Genomic DNA, 16005 nt, shown 5'->3' on the forward strand with positions numbered 1-16005 from the left:
TTTATTGTGCGGGCGAAAACCGTAATTCCTGCTGTTAGGACTTTCAGAACTTTCTGTAGTTTCAAGTCCCTGGGTCTGCCATGTTTTCAAATACACTGGTTGATACTGGGAACATTCAGTGTTTTGCAGTTCCCTGATGGTAAGTGTCTTCCAATAGGTTTTCTTGCACCCCATGTGCACTAGGGGTATGTTCTGCACCCCTCTTCAGGTTCAGCCCAGAATTGACCTCCTATACTGCCCTTTGATGAGGGAGAAACACTGTGCAGCCCTACAAGAGGTACTGCTGTGGGGCTTACTAGCTGCCCCCTGTGACCAGTCTCCATCTCCCGGAGCCTGCCACTTACCTGCTCCAACAGCCGCTCCAGCTGGCTCCGATGCTCTCGGGCACTGGCCACTCGCTGCTGTTTCAGTTCCTGCAGCCGCTCCAACCGGCTCCAATGCTCATGGTCACTGGCCGTCGTGGCTGCTCCTGAAGCCGCTACTCCTGAAGCCGCTCCTGCTCCAGTTCCTGCAGCCGCTCCAACCGGCCCCAGTGCTCACGGGCACTGGCCGTCGCAGCTGCTTTTGTTCCCCGCTCCCAGCCGCTCCAACCGGCCCCAATGCGCACGGGCACTGGCCGCTCGCGGCTATTCAGAGTCGGACTCATCGGAGTCAACGACTCTGTTGGTTTTTTGCTTCGCTCTACCGCCCGGCCGTGGCCGGTGCGGGAGCGAAGTCGGGCACAGCTGTTCCCATTACGGGAGATTGGCGTGCCGTTGGCTGCTACTGCTGGCTGCCCGCAACTCCATGGTTCTCCCCCGCCAGCTTTCCCGCAGCCTTCGTGGATCTGGTCCATGTCTCCACCTGTAAGGTAAGTGGAAGGAACGCAGAGTCTCCTTACCTGCTGTTATCGGTTTTCAATTTTGCCGCTAAGGGGAACATCGTTCCCCTGCTGTGACTCGTTGCAATGCGTGTAGTGATATGACACGCATGCGTCTTGGCGGGGTTCTTCACGTAGTCACTCACGTGACTCCGAAGTAAAATCTGTGGACCTCATTGCCACAGAGGGCTGTGGAGGCCTAATGAGTGGATATTCCTAAGGCAGAGATAGATAAATTCTTGATTAGAACGGGTGCCAATGGTTCTGTGGAGAAGGCAGAAAATGGGATTAGAAGGCAGAGACCAGCCATGAACGAATGGGCCAAACGGCCTAATTCTACTCCTATAACTTGTGCACTTGACTTCCATGTGAGCTGAAGTCCAATTGTATCATTCCTGACTGCCATCTTCGCCACGTTCAACAGGCCCAGCATCAGGGTGGCACAGTAGCACAGCAGTGGAGTTGCTGCCTTACAGCGCCAGATAACCTGGTTCAATCCTGACTATGGGTGCTGCTGTCTGTATGGCATTTGTATGTTCTCCCTATGATCGCGTGGAGTTTCTCCAGGTGCTCCGGTTTCCTCCCACCCTCCAAAGACTTGCAGGTTGTAGGTTAATTGGCTTCTAGAAAATTGTAAATTGTTCCTACTATGTGTAGTATAGTTCTAGTGTACGGGGTGATCACTGGTCGTCACAGATACAGTGGGCCAAAGGGCCTGTTTTTGCACAGTATCTCTAAAGTCTAAATATACTTCCCTGGTCACATGTCCATGCTGTTTTCCTCTATTCCCAGTAATATTCAAAGTTCACAGCAAATGTGCTGATATTATTTGCCCCCTCCCCTCCCCTCTGAGCCCCCACGCCACTGCACCTCTCCTGGGACCCTTCCCCTCCCCAGAGCCTGGGTCTCACCCAAACCCGACCACCTGTCAGTTTTTCATTATCCACTTTTTTGGTCCGAAGAAGGGTCTAGATCCAAAACGTCACCCATTCCATCTCTCCAGAGATGCTGCCTGTTACTCCAATTTACACCAGCTTTTACTAAGTTACTCCAGCTTTTTGTGTCTGTCTCCAGTTTAAACCAGCATCAGCAGCTCCTACCTCCCCTCAATAAGTTCAAACTTGTAAACCAGCATCTGCAGTTCCCTGTCTCTTCCCCAAATATCTATTCAGTTACTAGGCAGCGCGTACTGTTCCTCCTGCAATTGGGAACTATCAAAACAAAAAGTTAAATGAGCTGGACTCTGAAACATATAATTGATGAGGTCTTGTTAAATTCTCATAAAAAGAGTGTCACCAGCCGGCACATTTTCCTGGATGCAATCCAAGTCAAGATTGGAGAACAACATATTTTAGTTTGTTTTGGAAAAAAGCACCATTGGCTTGTAGAAACAAGCACCTGCAGATGCTGGTTTAAACAAACGGACACAAACCGCTGGAGTAACTCAGCGGGTCAGACAGCATCTCTGGAGAACAAAGAAGGCTCCCCATCCAAAACATCACCTTTCCATGTTCTCCAGAGATGCTGCCTGACCCGCTGAGTCACTCCAGCATTTTGTGATCATTGGCTTGTATTGTTTAAGGCAAACACTGTGTATTAGCTGCTGTGTAACACCAATCAAAAGCTTAAGTCAAAATGTCTGATCAAATTTGTTGCAAAGAGCATTCTTGAAATAATGCCGTGTGTCACAGTGTGTTACACTGTATCAGCAGCTCTCCATTACTATGGCCAATAGACTGCTGTTGGGAAGCCTGTCCCAGAACAGACGGCACACGGCGTTGTTTCCTTACAGCGCCAGAGACCCTGGTTCGATCCTCGCAATGGGCGATGTCTGTATGGAGTTTATATGTTCTCCCTGTGACCACATGGGCTTTCCCCTGGGGGGTGCTCCGGTTTCCGCCCACACTCCAAAGACTGTTTGTACGACTCTTTGTCAACTTCTCCTCAGCCAATAATGAACCATTGTACATTTCTGTGATCATCATCTGTTCCATTCACATCTTACATTTTCTTTGTACCCTTCCACGTCATATTTCCCTCTCCCCTGACTCTCAGTCTGAAAAAGGATCTTAACCTAAAACGTCACCTATTCCTTCTCTCGAGAGACACTGCCTGTCCTGCTGAGTTACTCCAGCATTTTGCGTCTATCTTTAGTTTGCAGGTTAATTGGCTTTGGTTTAAAACAAAAAGTAAATTGTTCCTATTGTGTAGGATAGTGTTAGTGTACGGGGTGATCGCTGGCCGGTCCGGATGCTGTAGGCCGATGGGCCGGTTTCTGCCATGCATCTCTAAAGTCTAAAGAATCAACCGGGAAGTGTAGCATTAGCAGGCCAGCACTCCTCATCAGTAGATCCTCAACACTGGTTCCTAGAAAGTGTGTGGGGATGGCGGGTGCAAAATAAAAATAAATATACAGGCCATCCAATCCTCTGTAAATATGCCTTACATTGGTGACCCTTGCTACGCAGAGTGAATGTGCTCCAGACCTATTTGCTTACTCTTGCCCAATACATTTTCACTTGGCTATCTTAGTTAGAGTTATACTGCATGGAAACGGGCCCTTTGGCCCAACTTTCTCACACTGAGCAAGATGCCCCATCTATCCCCGTCCCACCTGCCTGTGTTTGGCTCATATCCGTACACCAATCCATATACCTGTCAAATATCTTTTACATGTTGTAATAGTACCTGCTTCAACTACCTCCTCTGGCAGCTCGTTCTATATATCCACCACCCTTTGAGGAGGAAAAAGTTGCCCCTAGATTCCTATGAAATTTTACCCCCCTCACCTTAAACCTGTTGTGGTTCTTGATTCCCTTACTCTGGGTAATAGACTATGCCCTTACCTATCTATTCCCCCAATGATCTTATACACCTCTACTAGATCACCCCTCATCCTCCTACATTCCAAAGAATAAAGTCCTAGCCTGCGCAACCTCCCCCTATAGCTCAGGCCAAGTCCCGGCAACATCTTCGTAAATCTTCCCTGCACCCTTGTCTGCTGCAGGAATATTTTTCGCTGTTAACGCAAACTACACTTTGAGCTATCAATATCTACTATGATGTTACAGGGCCAGGCAACGTGGGGAGCTGATGGTTGTCACTGAACAGGAAGTAGGAACAGGAACTTTGGCTGTACACTTCCTCTGTCTTCTGGCACAAAGTTAACTGTAGCCTCTCGTAAGTGATGCCACTTCCATCATTAAAATGCATCAGAACCACAGGGTTTAGGCAGGTTTTGAGGTTGGATAGCATTTATGCAATGTGATGCAGCATATCTTTGTTTCCACACTTAAACATGACCAAATAACACACTCCAATCTCAGAGCGGGACTTTGGTTTAGAGATACAGCATGGAAACAGGCCCTTCAGCGCCCCAACTCCTCACAGACCAGTGATCACCCAGTATACGAGCATTATCCTATACACTGGGGGCAAATTACAGAGACCAATTGATCTACAAACTTGTGCATCTTTGGAGTGTGGGGGGAAACTGGAGCACCCGGAGAAAACCCACGAGGGCACAGGGAGAACGTACAAACTCCGTACAGACAGCACCCGCAATCAGGATCAAACTTGGGTCTCTGGCACTGTAAGGCAGCATCTCTACCGCTGCGCAACTGTACCACACTAACTGGCACCAAAACCGTTAGGCTTAAGAAATAAATTCTGTAGAACAAAAGTAACATTTAATTTTGTGAAACTGCAGATGTTAGTTATGACATCCACCTTAGAGCTGGCTTAAATGGTTAACAGCTCAGGGATAAAAGTTAGAGAACTCTTTGTCTTGAGCAGTTTCCAGACACGAGCCACTGGAAAAATAGAATGGAGGAAAATAGAAGCCAGTACAGGTCCACCAGCACCCTTGATTCCAGCCTATCAGTTTTATTAGACCAACAGAGGTCATGGCCTTGGGGGGGCTGAGATACTGGCCCATGAAGTCAGCTCTGGGAACCGAATTGTCGGCCCCGGCAAGGTCAGAGTTCCTGAACCTCGGCCACAGGGGCAAACCGACCTGCCTAACAACGCAGAAGTCCCGATGATCTTCAGATTGCTTGCCTCACATTTTGTGTGTGTGGGGGGGGGGGGAGGTTTAAAGGCGTCATTATAATTTTGTCTGGTATAAGGGACGGCATGTTGGCACAGCGCCAGAGACCAGGGTTCGATCCTTTTTATGGATGCTGTCTGTACGGAGTTTATACGTTCTCACTGTGACCATGTGTGTTTTCTCCGAGATCTTCGATTTCCTCCAAAGTACAGGTTTGCAGGTTAATTGGCTTGGTATAAATGTAAATTGTTCCTAGCGTGTGTGTAAGATGCGCGGGGATTGCTGGTTGGCACGGCCTTGGTGGGCCAAAGGGCCTGTTTCCGCTCTGTATTCTAAACTAAACTGAAGAGGGGTCAAGACCCGAAACGTCACCCATTCCTTCTCTCCAGGGAGGCTGCTTGTCCCGCTGAGTTACTCCAGCATTTAGTACCTCCCTTAAACTAAAGGAGGTGTCAGTTGCTGTAACGCATTCATTTTAGAGACCAACTTCGAGAGCCCTTATTTTGTATAAGAAAGCAGCACATAGGCTTCTTTAATTAGGACATCATTGTTTATTCACTCTATACAAAATTCAGTCAACCATGCAAAATGTCAAAGAGTAATCTCTCTGTGATGCTTTGTAGCTTTCTGCAATTATCAGCACATGTACTAATATAACTGACCACCAGAATATTATAAAAGACAATATCCATAAAAGACTGTAAAAAAGTAAAATACAAAGTTTCCAGTAATACCAACTGCTACATGGGTACTACATGTACAGACTTAGGGAAACACAGGGATATTAATAGTGAAAACAGGATTCCTTTTTAGGCACATACACCGGTAATTCCTGAATAAGACGCTTCTCTCTGAAGCTGCATCTATTTTGAAAGATTAAAAACATTGTTTAAATTGCCACACTTTGACGGGCCAGATGCACAAAAAAATCCAGTTTATATTCCACATGTCTGTATTTGTAAAGGTTTATTATTCGACGGTGCTCCCATTGAATTATTTTTTTTTTAAAAGAGGCATTGTTTTTGACTTTTATTGAATGCCAAATTGAAAAAGAGCCGATATGCAAACGGTCCTTTGTTAAAATAATTCTCCATTTTTAATTGATTCAGTGTGTGTGTGTGTGTGTGTGTGTGTATGTATGTATGTGTGTGTGTGAGAGAGAGAGAGAGAGAGACTCTTAGCCATTTAAACCAAGAAAACCCCTGTCCGAGTTACATAATCTCAGACAGCAATGGAGATTCTGTAGTTTTTCTTCCTAAAAAGTGGGGGGGGGGGGGGGGGGATGTCAGCCAGTGGCCTTCCTGACCTTGATGCAAAGTCTGATTATTGCATTGACAGCCATTGCTGCCTTTGAGTTTGGAAGCAGACCACCAAATTACCAAAGACAAGTGAGTAAAACTGTGCACTAGCATAAATCGTCACCCTCACAAGCAGGACATGATAAAGGGGGGAAAACGGGGGGGGGGGGGGGGGGGGGGGGGGGGGGAAGATAAAATAAAAAGGTATCAGCCATCAAAATGTTAATGCTTGTGTGCATCTTTCAGTTGCTTTAATAAAACAAGGAAAGCAAAAAAAGGTTGCCAAAGTACAAATTAAGTAAAACACGCTGAATAAAATAATGATTTGTTTAATAAAATGTGCAATATGTTTTGAAAACCAGAAGGGCTCTCCTTACAATAAATATTTCTACCAGTTAGATTGCTCCCAAGACAGTATTGTTTCCTCGGGTCTTGTTTGTGCAGGAGTTGTGACTAACTCTTTATCTACAATTGCTACCAGTAGTAGAACAGCACGGTAGTAGTGAGAAGAGGCAGTGGATAGTAAATGACCCTCAGTTTAAAACACTCTGGAGTTTACATCACTGAAGCCAACAATTGTATAATTTATTCATTGTCTGTCTGGAGAAGGCAATTTACACAACACAAGATAAATTTGACCCAAGAAGATAAACAAGCTACTTATTATGGAAGCTTATTGTTGGATCTACACTGATGCCCTATTACTGGCCTCATTGTACTGAATACTTATTTTATTGCAAATAAATGAAGGGCTGCCTGCAGCCTTAGTTTCCGAGTTAAAAACTGGAATGATACAATCCTCACATCCTTAAATACTAACATCTCACATATGGCATTCCTCACACCTCAACACCTACAAATGAAATAAAAAGCACGTCACAAAACAAGCTACATGGTCGACCATTGTTCAGTCATACTATCTTGGTGATCAGATGATCCAGAGCCAACAGCAGGCTTCTCCAATATCATTTGATGAACAGCTAACAGAAGTTAGTTCGATCAAACTGAACCATATGCCCGACATCCTAATTAAAAGTTGGACCGTCACACAATTAGACAACTAAATGCAATCCCTGCAGAGGAAGGGAGCAGAAATTAGCTTTATTCCATGTGGCAGGTTGATAGATATATTGTGAGACATTGGTATTCGGCCGCATATCGATCCTTGTGTTAAAAATTAATCCATCATACTATCATCACCAGCCTAGAGGGCCAGGCTTTGGGAATATCATTACTTTTCTCTCCAAGCAACATCTAATTCTTGAGGAACCTGATAGTAACATTATGGGACTCTGCAAATGATGGTGATTACAGGCCAAGGTAAACAAGGCTTTACTAGAGAAGAGTTAACTAGTTCGGATTTAAAAAAAAATTTAGTTTGAGTTTAGTTTATTGTCACGTGTACAGTGAAAAGCTTTTGTTTCGTGCTAACCAGTCAGGGGAAAGACATAAAAGTGTGGAGCGGTTGTAATATGTGTGATCGTAGATCCACTTCTGTAGCTAGCAAGCAAATAGTCACCTGGGTTGGGTGCTATCTTGGAAGCATTACCATAGCAACCCATGGTAGGCTGCAGAATAAGTAATGAATAAACGGTCATTGAGGACATTAAAAAATAACGCTGTTTTTCCCTTAATAAAAAAGGAAAACTTAAACAAAGCATTCAAGCAAGGATTCTAGTGCAGCCACAGGGGGAGTTTAAATAACTCAATAACTGTGAACGCCCAGAATATTGCGTCAAGGTATGTGAAGAAGGTTCCAGCAAAAGGTAAAAAAGTTAGAATTGTCAATGGTTTAAGGACACTGATACAATTATCAGCTTTCTTCAGCCAAATAGCCTGTCCCAGACTGCATGTTCTTGCAAATCAGCGTCCAAATCCTTCATCACCAACCTTGGCATCATTGCGATAAATATCAGATATGCAGGACTAAAATGTCTTGCTTGCAAAATGGAAATAAATTACAAAACTATACTAACAAAACTTGGAATGCTTCAAGGCTATGCATTGCTTTGATAACCAGTGGACCATTTACTCATTCTTTCTGTTCATTTAATGAGGAATTTCTATCCTTGATTAAAAACCTAAAGCAATATGGTAATGAAAACAACCATTACTGTTTTATCATGCGGGGAGTGTGGACAAGTAAATATAACTCATAAATCATGTCTTCACATTATTTTGCTATGCAAAATAATTTTGACATATGATAGGAATATTAACTCTGATAACAATTCTTAATTCTAGAATAAACTCCCAAATTATGTCAAGCCAGCAAATAAAGTAAGTTCATCATCACCTGGACCCAAAAAGGATTTATTTGAAACTTCCTTAATAAACTGCAATATGTCAAATCCATTTTAGGACCAACATCAATAAGATAAACTTACATATATATATATGGATATGGGAGAGATAAAATAATCATAACTGCCTATCAGGTCACACTATTTAAAGAAAAAACCTGGAGAAGACTGAAAGATTGGAGACTGAAATGGGGATATTTATATGAAAGGTTGAATTCCTGCAACATAACTGTTTGAGAGTTGTGTGCATTAGTGCACAAGCTATTTATAGTAAAATAATTAGTGTAGATTTAAAATCACCTGAAAAACATGCTTTCCACAGATATTTACATTTACCTTTTTTAAAGTTATATCTATCATTTTTCTTCCAAACACACATCTAGCAATTTTAGTAGAGTAGAACACTTTTAGATAAAGAATATGAATATTTTCCCTTTTGGTAACTGGTCAACAGTTTACCACAAACAAATTACTGGGAACAATATAGTTCCAAATTTCACACACTGAACAGGTAAAAACTTTATATTCACACACTCCACATGTATATGGTGAAATGCATGCATTAGCAACACACACAGCCCCCTGAGTAGAAATGTTACAAAAATACCTTATTAAAAGGAGCACTTTAAGAAAGGCAGTATGCACATAATCCCACTGCTATATTATTTTTGCACACAGATGACATTGAGTAGGCTAATGCCAGTCAAACGCCTTTCAATAAAATTCCAGCATAAGCTTAAAAAAATGCAACTTTCTTGCTGTGCATGTGTTTGTACAGTTCTCATCAGTGATGAGCAAATCTCAATAAATATCCCAACTATGTTGAAAGGGCTGCAACTCTTACCCAGAAGCCGTCTGTAACATTTAGTTTTATGAGCAAGCACTGTCATGTTATTTACTCTCAGCCAATTCCATTGAACATGTTTCCCAGAAAAATGGCAACTGACTTCCAAAGTACCAGGATAGAAAATACTGTTGCGATTCAAGTAAAGGCACCTTATGTTTCACACATGTCAGAGTTATGGGTTTTTGAAATAATGTGCTTGTCCTGTGACACCAAAGCTATATTTACACACTGGGTGTTCACAATTTGGAATAGTGCCCTCAAATGTACTGCCGACAGTGTTTACGTTTAACTTACGCGCCACTTTACAAGCACGTTACCCCCTCCTCGTGTAAAACACAAGGTGCCTCTGAAAGAAGGTTACATTTTTCCCACTTAACACAGTGAAGCTCGCAGAGAAACAGGCAACATTGCACACGCCATGTTTTCTCTTGAACATTACTTCGATATCCAGGGTGCATTTGATCTTCAAAAGACCAATCAAACAAAAAGCAGATTGATGGGACAAGAGTTTTGTTTAGTACCGAATGGCATAGCTCTTTCTAAACTGAAAATTTCTCAACATCAGAGTAAAGCTGAACTGAATCTCAATCTCAGTTCTGGTCTGCCCATTGTCCATACAAATGTGCAGAAGGACTTTGCCATTTTGCTGTGGAACTCAGCAGCCTCCCCTCAAGTGAGAAACAATTGTTTATTACAGAGAAGTCAGTGCCCGGAATTGCAGTCCTATGTCTGTGTCATATTGGAAAGATCTTTTGTAGCCCTGAGAGGTATCAACTGGAAAGAAAAAGCTGCAAATCATTGTCACTGTAGAAATCCTGCAAGTTACAATAATTCGGATCTTTAGCTGAACACGACGTTCAGGGGAGGGAAACTGTGTAACAATAGATGGCTGGAAATTGATGGACAAACTAAGCAGATTTGATTCCTCAAGGTTTTTTAATTCATTTGAACATATAAAGACTTATTCATAAAACCTGAAAAAAAGTGACTTCACTTTTACTCTCCCTGATCCAGTTAAAACTGCCCTAAAGTGTCTTTTATAGTTCTTTTTCAATGATGTGTTAGCACAGTGGAGCTTTGTTTAGCTGTTTAGTTTACTGCTGCTCATTCAGTCCACTAAAATAGGTCAATTTTCAACTAGGTTGATTAAACATAATGGCTGTAATATACTTCAAAAGCTTGTGTGGAGTTTCTGCAATAAGTTAAAATTATAATTTTTTTTTTTAAAAGGGCATTGGGTCTAATAGGGCAAATAATACTGGGGACAATATTAAAACAACATCCACAACTCACACTATTTCACTATCCGAACAAAGAAGCAAGCAATTCTGTGGCTGGGTCCAGTCACTGTGTGTGCAAAAACAATGCTCATGATAAAGGCCCTTCTCCCAACACTTGTCCGCAGAGACCGAAAAGGTTCAAAAGCGAAGATCATCTATAAGCACAGTCCACACATGCTCAGAGGGTAGGAGCTTAAACAAGACTTTTGGTACAAACTGGACTCTCTTCCGTCTAACTGAACACGGGACTAGCTGGGTTTGGAGATGGAATGACGGTGGAAGGGGGCGCCAGGCTGTGGAAGGTGGGGGCCAGCATTTTGGGGGGCGATGCACTTCTGCTGTTTGGCTTGACGATCATGGCGGGCTTGAAGTCCGGGTGGCGGCGGGCGTGCTTCATCAGGTGGTCGCTGCGCATGAACCTCTTCTCACACATCGGGCACTTGAATTTCTTCTCGCCCGTGTGCGTGCGATAGTGTCGGGCCAGCTCGTCAGAGCGGGCAAACTTCTTCAAACACTGTGGCCAGGTGCAAGGAAACGGTCGCTCTCCTGAAAAACAAAATGGAATTCACCATCAGGCATTGGACGCAGCTTTAGTTGAGTTTATTGTCACGTGTAAATAGGTACAGCGACAAAAAGCTTTTGCTGCCTGCTATCCAGTCAGCAGATCGACAATACATGATTACAATCGATCAATTTACTGTGCATGGGCACATAACGGAATGTTCAGTGCAGTGCAAAGTCCGAACAAGGATAGTCCAAGGGTCACCAATGACGTAGATAGTAGTTCAGGACTGCTCTCTGGATGTGGTGGGATGATTCAGTTGTCTGATAACAGCTGGGAAGAAACTGTCCCTAAATCTGGAGGTGTGCGATTTCGCACTTTTATACCATTTGCCTGATGGGAGAGGGGAGAAAAGGGAGTGGCCAGGGTGCTACTCATCCTGGATTATGCTGTAGGCCTTGCTGATGCAGCGAGAGGTATAGATGGAGTCAATGGAAGGGAGGTTGGTTTGTGTGATAGTCTGAGCTGCGTCCCCAATTTGCTGCAGTTTCTTGCAGTCCTGGACGGAGCTGTGCCTAAACCAAGCTGTGATACATTGACAAACGCACAGAAACTATTCTGTAGCCCCTCCTCACTAAACCCCCAACCCCAGCTCTCTCACAATATGCATCAGGCAGGGTACACAAACTCATCTTCCTGCCTGATGCATAATGGAAGATTTTCCGGCACGAGAGTCTAGAAACCAAGGGGGCAATTTTAAGTCTAACTTAAGTCTAACTAACCAACAAACTCAGATAAATATGTAAACAAGTAAGTGTTAATGCTGGTTTACACAAAAGGACACAAAGTGCAGGAGTAACTCAGCGGGTCAGGCAGCATCTCTGGAGAACATGGATAGGTCTGAAGACTAGAATCCAAGGGGGTAACTATGGGCGGCATGGTGATGCAGCGGTAGAGTTGTTGTCTAACAGCGCCAGATACCCGGGTTCAATCCCGTGTGCTGTCGGTTCTCCCTGTGACTGTGTGGGGTTTTTTCTGCGTATTCCAGTTTCCTCCCACACTTGTGGGCTTGCACGTTTGTAGGTTATTTGGCATCCGTTAATTGTAAATTGTTCCTAGTGTGGTAGGATAGTGCTAGTGTACGGGGTTATAGCTGGGCAGCACGGTTTCAGTGTGGCCAAAAGACCTGTTCCAATCTGTATCACTCCAACTTGCCAGATGTAAAACGAACAGAATGGTATAAATGTAGAATCAAAGAACTGCAGATGCCGGTTTACACAAATTGACACAAAGCGATGGAATAGGTTAGTGGGTTGGGCAACATCTCTGGAGAACATGGGTACGATATATTTCGGTTTGGGACGCATCTACCGACAAAAGTGGAAAAACTCAAACTTATATTCGGCCTCTGTTGAGAATTGACTGTTCTGCATTCAAAAGAGGGTCTGAAGAAGATGCCCGACACAAAACGTCAGCTATCCATGTTTTCCAGAGATGTTGACTAACTCACTGAGTTACTCCAGCACAGTGTGCCAACAATGGGTTAAATGTTGTGATTCTAGATCCTGCCGCAGAAGAATAAAATTAAGCAGATTGTTGAAACAACCATTAGACTCGAACCCATATGTTTTCCACGCAACAGATTAAAATAAATTGTTCAAAGCATATCCACACAACAGCAAGTGAGAACTCTGACTAGGCACACTTTGTTGGGCACCCCACACAAATCTGCATTGAGCTAGTAGATTATTGCCTGGTTATAATAGCATTATAACAATGGTCCACTTGTTTCTTGGATAGGGAGTTTTGTACCAGTCTATCCCGGGTTAGCTCAGGGACTAATGGCAAGGTTACTCCTGCCAAGGCAGCAAGTGCAACTCGACTGTGGAGTTTGCACATGTTCCCTGGGACTGCAATGGGTTTCCGCAGGTGCCACACTTCATCTTCCACGTCCCAAAAGATCGGCGTTATAAATGTTGTTATAAAAGTTATAAAAGCTGCCTGTCCCGCTGAGTTACTGCAGCGCTTTATGTCTATAGCCGATATAAACCAAAGTATGCAGATCCATCCTACACAGTTTTAAATGTTACTTGGCCACTGTACATTGCCCCGAAAGTAGGCCAGCGGTGGGAGGTTTCGGCAGGGGCAGGGGTGTTGATGGGTCTGAGAAAGAAAATAGATTAAAATAAATAAGCTGGAGGGTGGGGAAAGGGATTGCTGAGAACTGGAATAATCATATTACTCCTTTTTAATTTACAGAGGGCCAATTAACCTACAAACCCACACGTCTTTGGGATGTGGGAGGAAACCGGAGCACCCGGCGGAAACCCACGCGGTCAAACTCCACACAGTCAGCACCCGAGACCAGGATCGAACCCGGGTCTCCGGCGCTGTGGGGCATTAATAGTAATGCTAATACTTGGGCCTCCGCTGATATGCCGGGATGATTACCCAATATTACTGATTATTAATCCATTGTATTATTGATTATATATATTGCGCCCGTTCTCCTTTATCTGTACATTGTGAGCGGCTTGCTTGCATTTACCGGATTGCACGCAACAAAAGCTTTTCCCTGTACCTCGCTACAGGTGGCAATAGTAAACTAAATCAATCTATTTACATGTATCTGTGTGTTGTTGCTTTAACCGGCCTGTTAAGTTGCAGCAACTGAGAATGTCATTGTTCTGATGTCGCTGCATGCGACAACTATACACTCTTGTCTTCATTCGACACTTGAAATTACCACAATGACATTTAAACAGCATTTGGACAGGTACATGAGTAGGAAGGAACTGCAGATGCTGGTTAAAACTGATAGACACAAAGCGCTGGAGTAACTCAGCGGGTCAGGCAGCATCTCTGGAGGGAAAGAATGGGTGCCGTTTCGGGTCGAGACCCTTCTTCAGACTGAAAGTCTGGTTAATTAGCTTGGTATAAGTGTAAATTGTCCCTAGTGTGTGTAGGATAGTGTTAATGTGCGGGGATCGCTGGTCGGTGCGGACTCGGTGGGCCGAAGGGCCTGTTTCCGCGCTGTATCTCTAAACTGAACCCTGTCCGGCTAGCAGGGCTGTGTAGGACCGAGGGCCGGGACACGATGGCATCTGGCTCTGATCTCCACAAAGCCAATCACATATTGACAGCACCGCAGATCAATGGGCCTCTGGTGCTTGAAGTCGATCCACAGACACAGAGAGGAAATTGTATGTTACTCCGGCTTTTTGTATCTATCAGTGCCTTGCAGAGTGGGCTGGACAGTGAGTGATGCAGCAGGTCACAACTCCTCTGATCTACGCTATTCCCACGCACCTATGGGCCTGTCCCACTGAGGCGACTCTTTAGTTGACTGCCTGGGACTAGTTTTTCTAGCATTCACCTACGACACCTCACGACAACCTCCAACAGCAAAAATTGTTGCCACTGTCGCTTGTAGTCACCCAAAAGATCGCCTAAGTGGGGCAGGCCCTTCAGGCTGCGGCTCGGTGCATCCTGGAGGACCACCAATGGGTGCTGGAAGTAGGTACCAAGCACTGGGTAGAAATGGTGGAAGATAGTGGCCTTCAAATGGGGGTGGTTGGAGAGAGCACGCTGTTTGCCTGGTAGATTTTCACTTACTGTAACTGCAGGAAAGATGTTACCGATGTTGGGGGAGTTCAGAACCAGTTTAAGAATAAAAGGTAGGCCAGTTAGGATGAGGACAAACTTTCTTCACCCAAAGAGTTGTGAATCTGTGAAAGGGAGATGAAGCCAATTCACTGGATGTTTTCAAGTGAGTTACATTTAGTTCTTAGGGCTTGCGAAATCAATGGATATGGGGAAAAAACAGGAAAGAGGTACTGATTTTAGATGAACAGCCATGATCATACGAATGGCAGTGCTGGCTCGAAGGGCTGAATGGCCTATTCCTGCACCTATTTTCTATGCTTGAGTATATGGCAATAAAACTCGACCACTTGATTTTGAAGCATTCATGCATGGTGGAGGTATAATATAATAGAGTGATACAGTGTGAAAACAGGCCCTTCGGCGCAACTTGCCCCCACCTGCCAACATGTCCCAGCTACACAACCTGCTTTTGGTCCATATCGCTCCAAACCTGTCCTATCCATGTATCAGTCTAACTGTTTCTTAAATGTTGGGATCGTCCCTGCCTCAACTACCTCCTCTGGCAGCTTGTTCCATACACCCACCACCCTTTGTGTGGAAAAAGTTACCCCTTAAAAAGTTACCTCTTTTAAAAATACTTCACACAAAAAAACATTGAAATCATACTTCTACAATGCACTAAAACATGATTTTAATACATCAAATACAAATAAAGTCCCTACCATGGGAGGGGGGGACACACCCTCCCACCACTCAGTTGCTCCACTCCCTCACCGGATACCCCCAAGGCGAGTGATCAGTGATCGCTCAGCCCCCACACTTTCAAAAACGCTCTGTGGCCCTTGGTTCAGACAGAGAGCACTGCCAGATGTGAGCGGGGAACTGAGGCCATTTGTCCGTGATGTCTGGACCTCAATGCTCAGTGCTTCGTGTTTCGGAGTTGGCTAATGTGATTGATTTGTAATTAGTTGACAAAACCTTAATTTATTAATCCAGAATATCCAGGGGTATGGGATAAGTGTAATATTAAAATAACATGCAAGGTGTCAGGCTGTCTGTCACAACATACAGCCCTGATAACCCATTATTTCCTTCAGTTTATTGGGAAGGTAGCACTATTGTCATTTGTCCCTCATTGTTTACCTCACTGACTATTTCTAAACCACCCTCTTAAATTCCTTTGACAGGTTGAATAGAAATGTTCCCAACTCGTTGTTTTATTAATTGAACACGTAGATGAACATCCTCAAGGAGTGTAATCA

General features: G+C 44.1%; 1 protein-coding gene across 1 annotated transcript in view; it reads right to left on the reverse strand.

Moving 5' to 3' along the window:
* Positions 1 to 6369: 6369 nt before the first annotated feature.
* Positions 6370 to 16005, reverse strand: part of LOC129711371 (Krueppel-like factor 9) — a 33647-nt gene continuing 24011 nt past the window's right edge. Inside the window, exon 2 of the mRNA XM_055658990.1 lies at positions 6370 to 11181. Within this exon, the coding sequence (XP_055514965.1) occupies positions 10868 to 11181 (314 nt within the window). The 3' untranslated portion in view covers positions 6370 to 10867. The remainder of the gene's footprint in view (positions 11182 to 16005) is intronic.

This window comes from Leucoraja erinacea, chromosome 29 (genome assembly GCF_028641065.1).
Source record: "Leucoraja erinacea ecotype New England chromosome 29, Leri_hhj_1, whole genome shotgun sequence".
NCBI lineage: Eukaryota > Metazoa > Chordata > Chondrichthyes > Rajiformes > Rajidae > Leucoraja > Leucoraja erinaceus.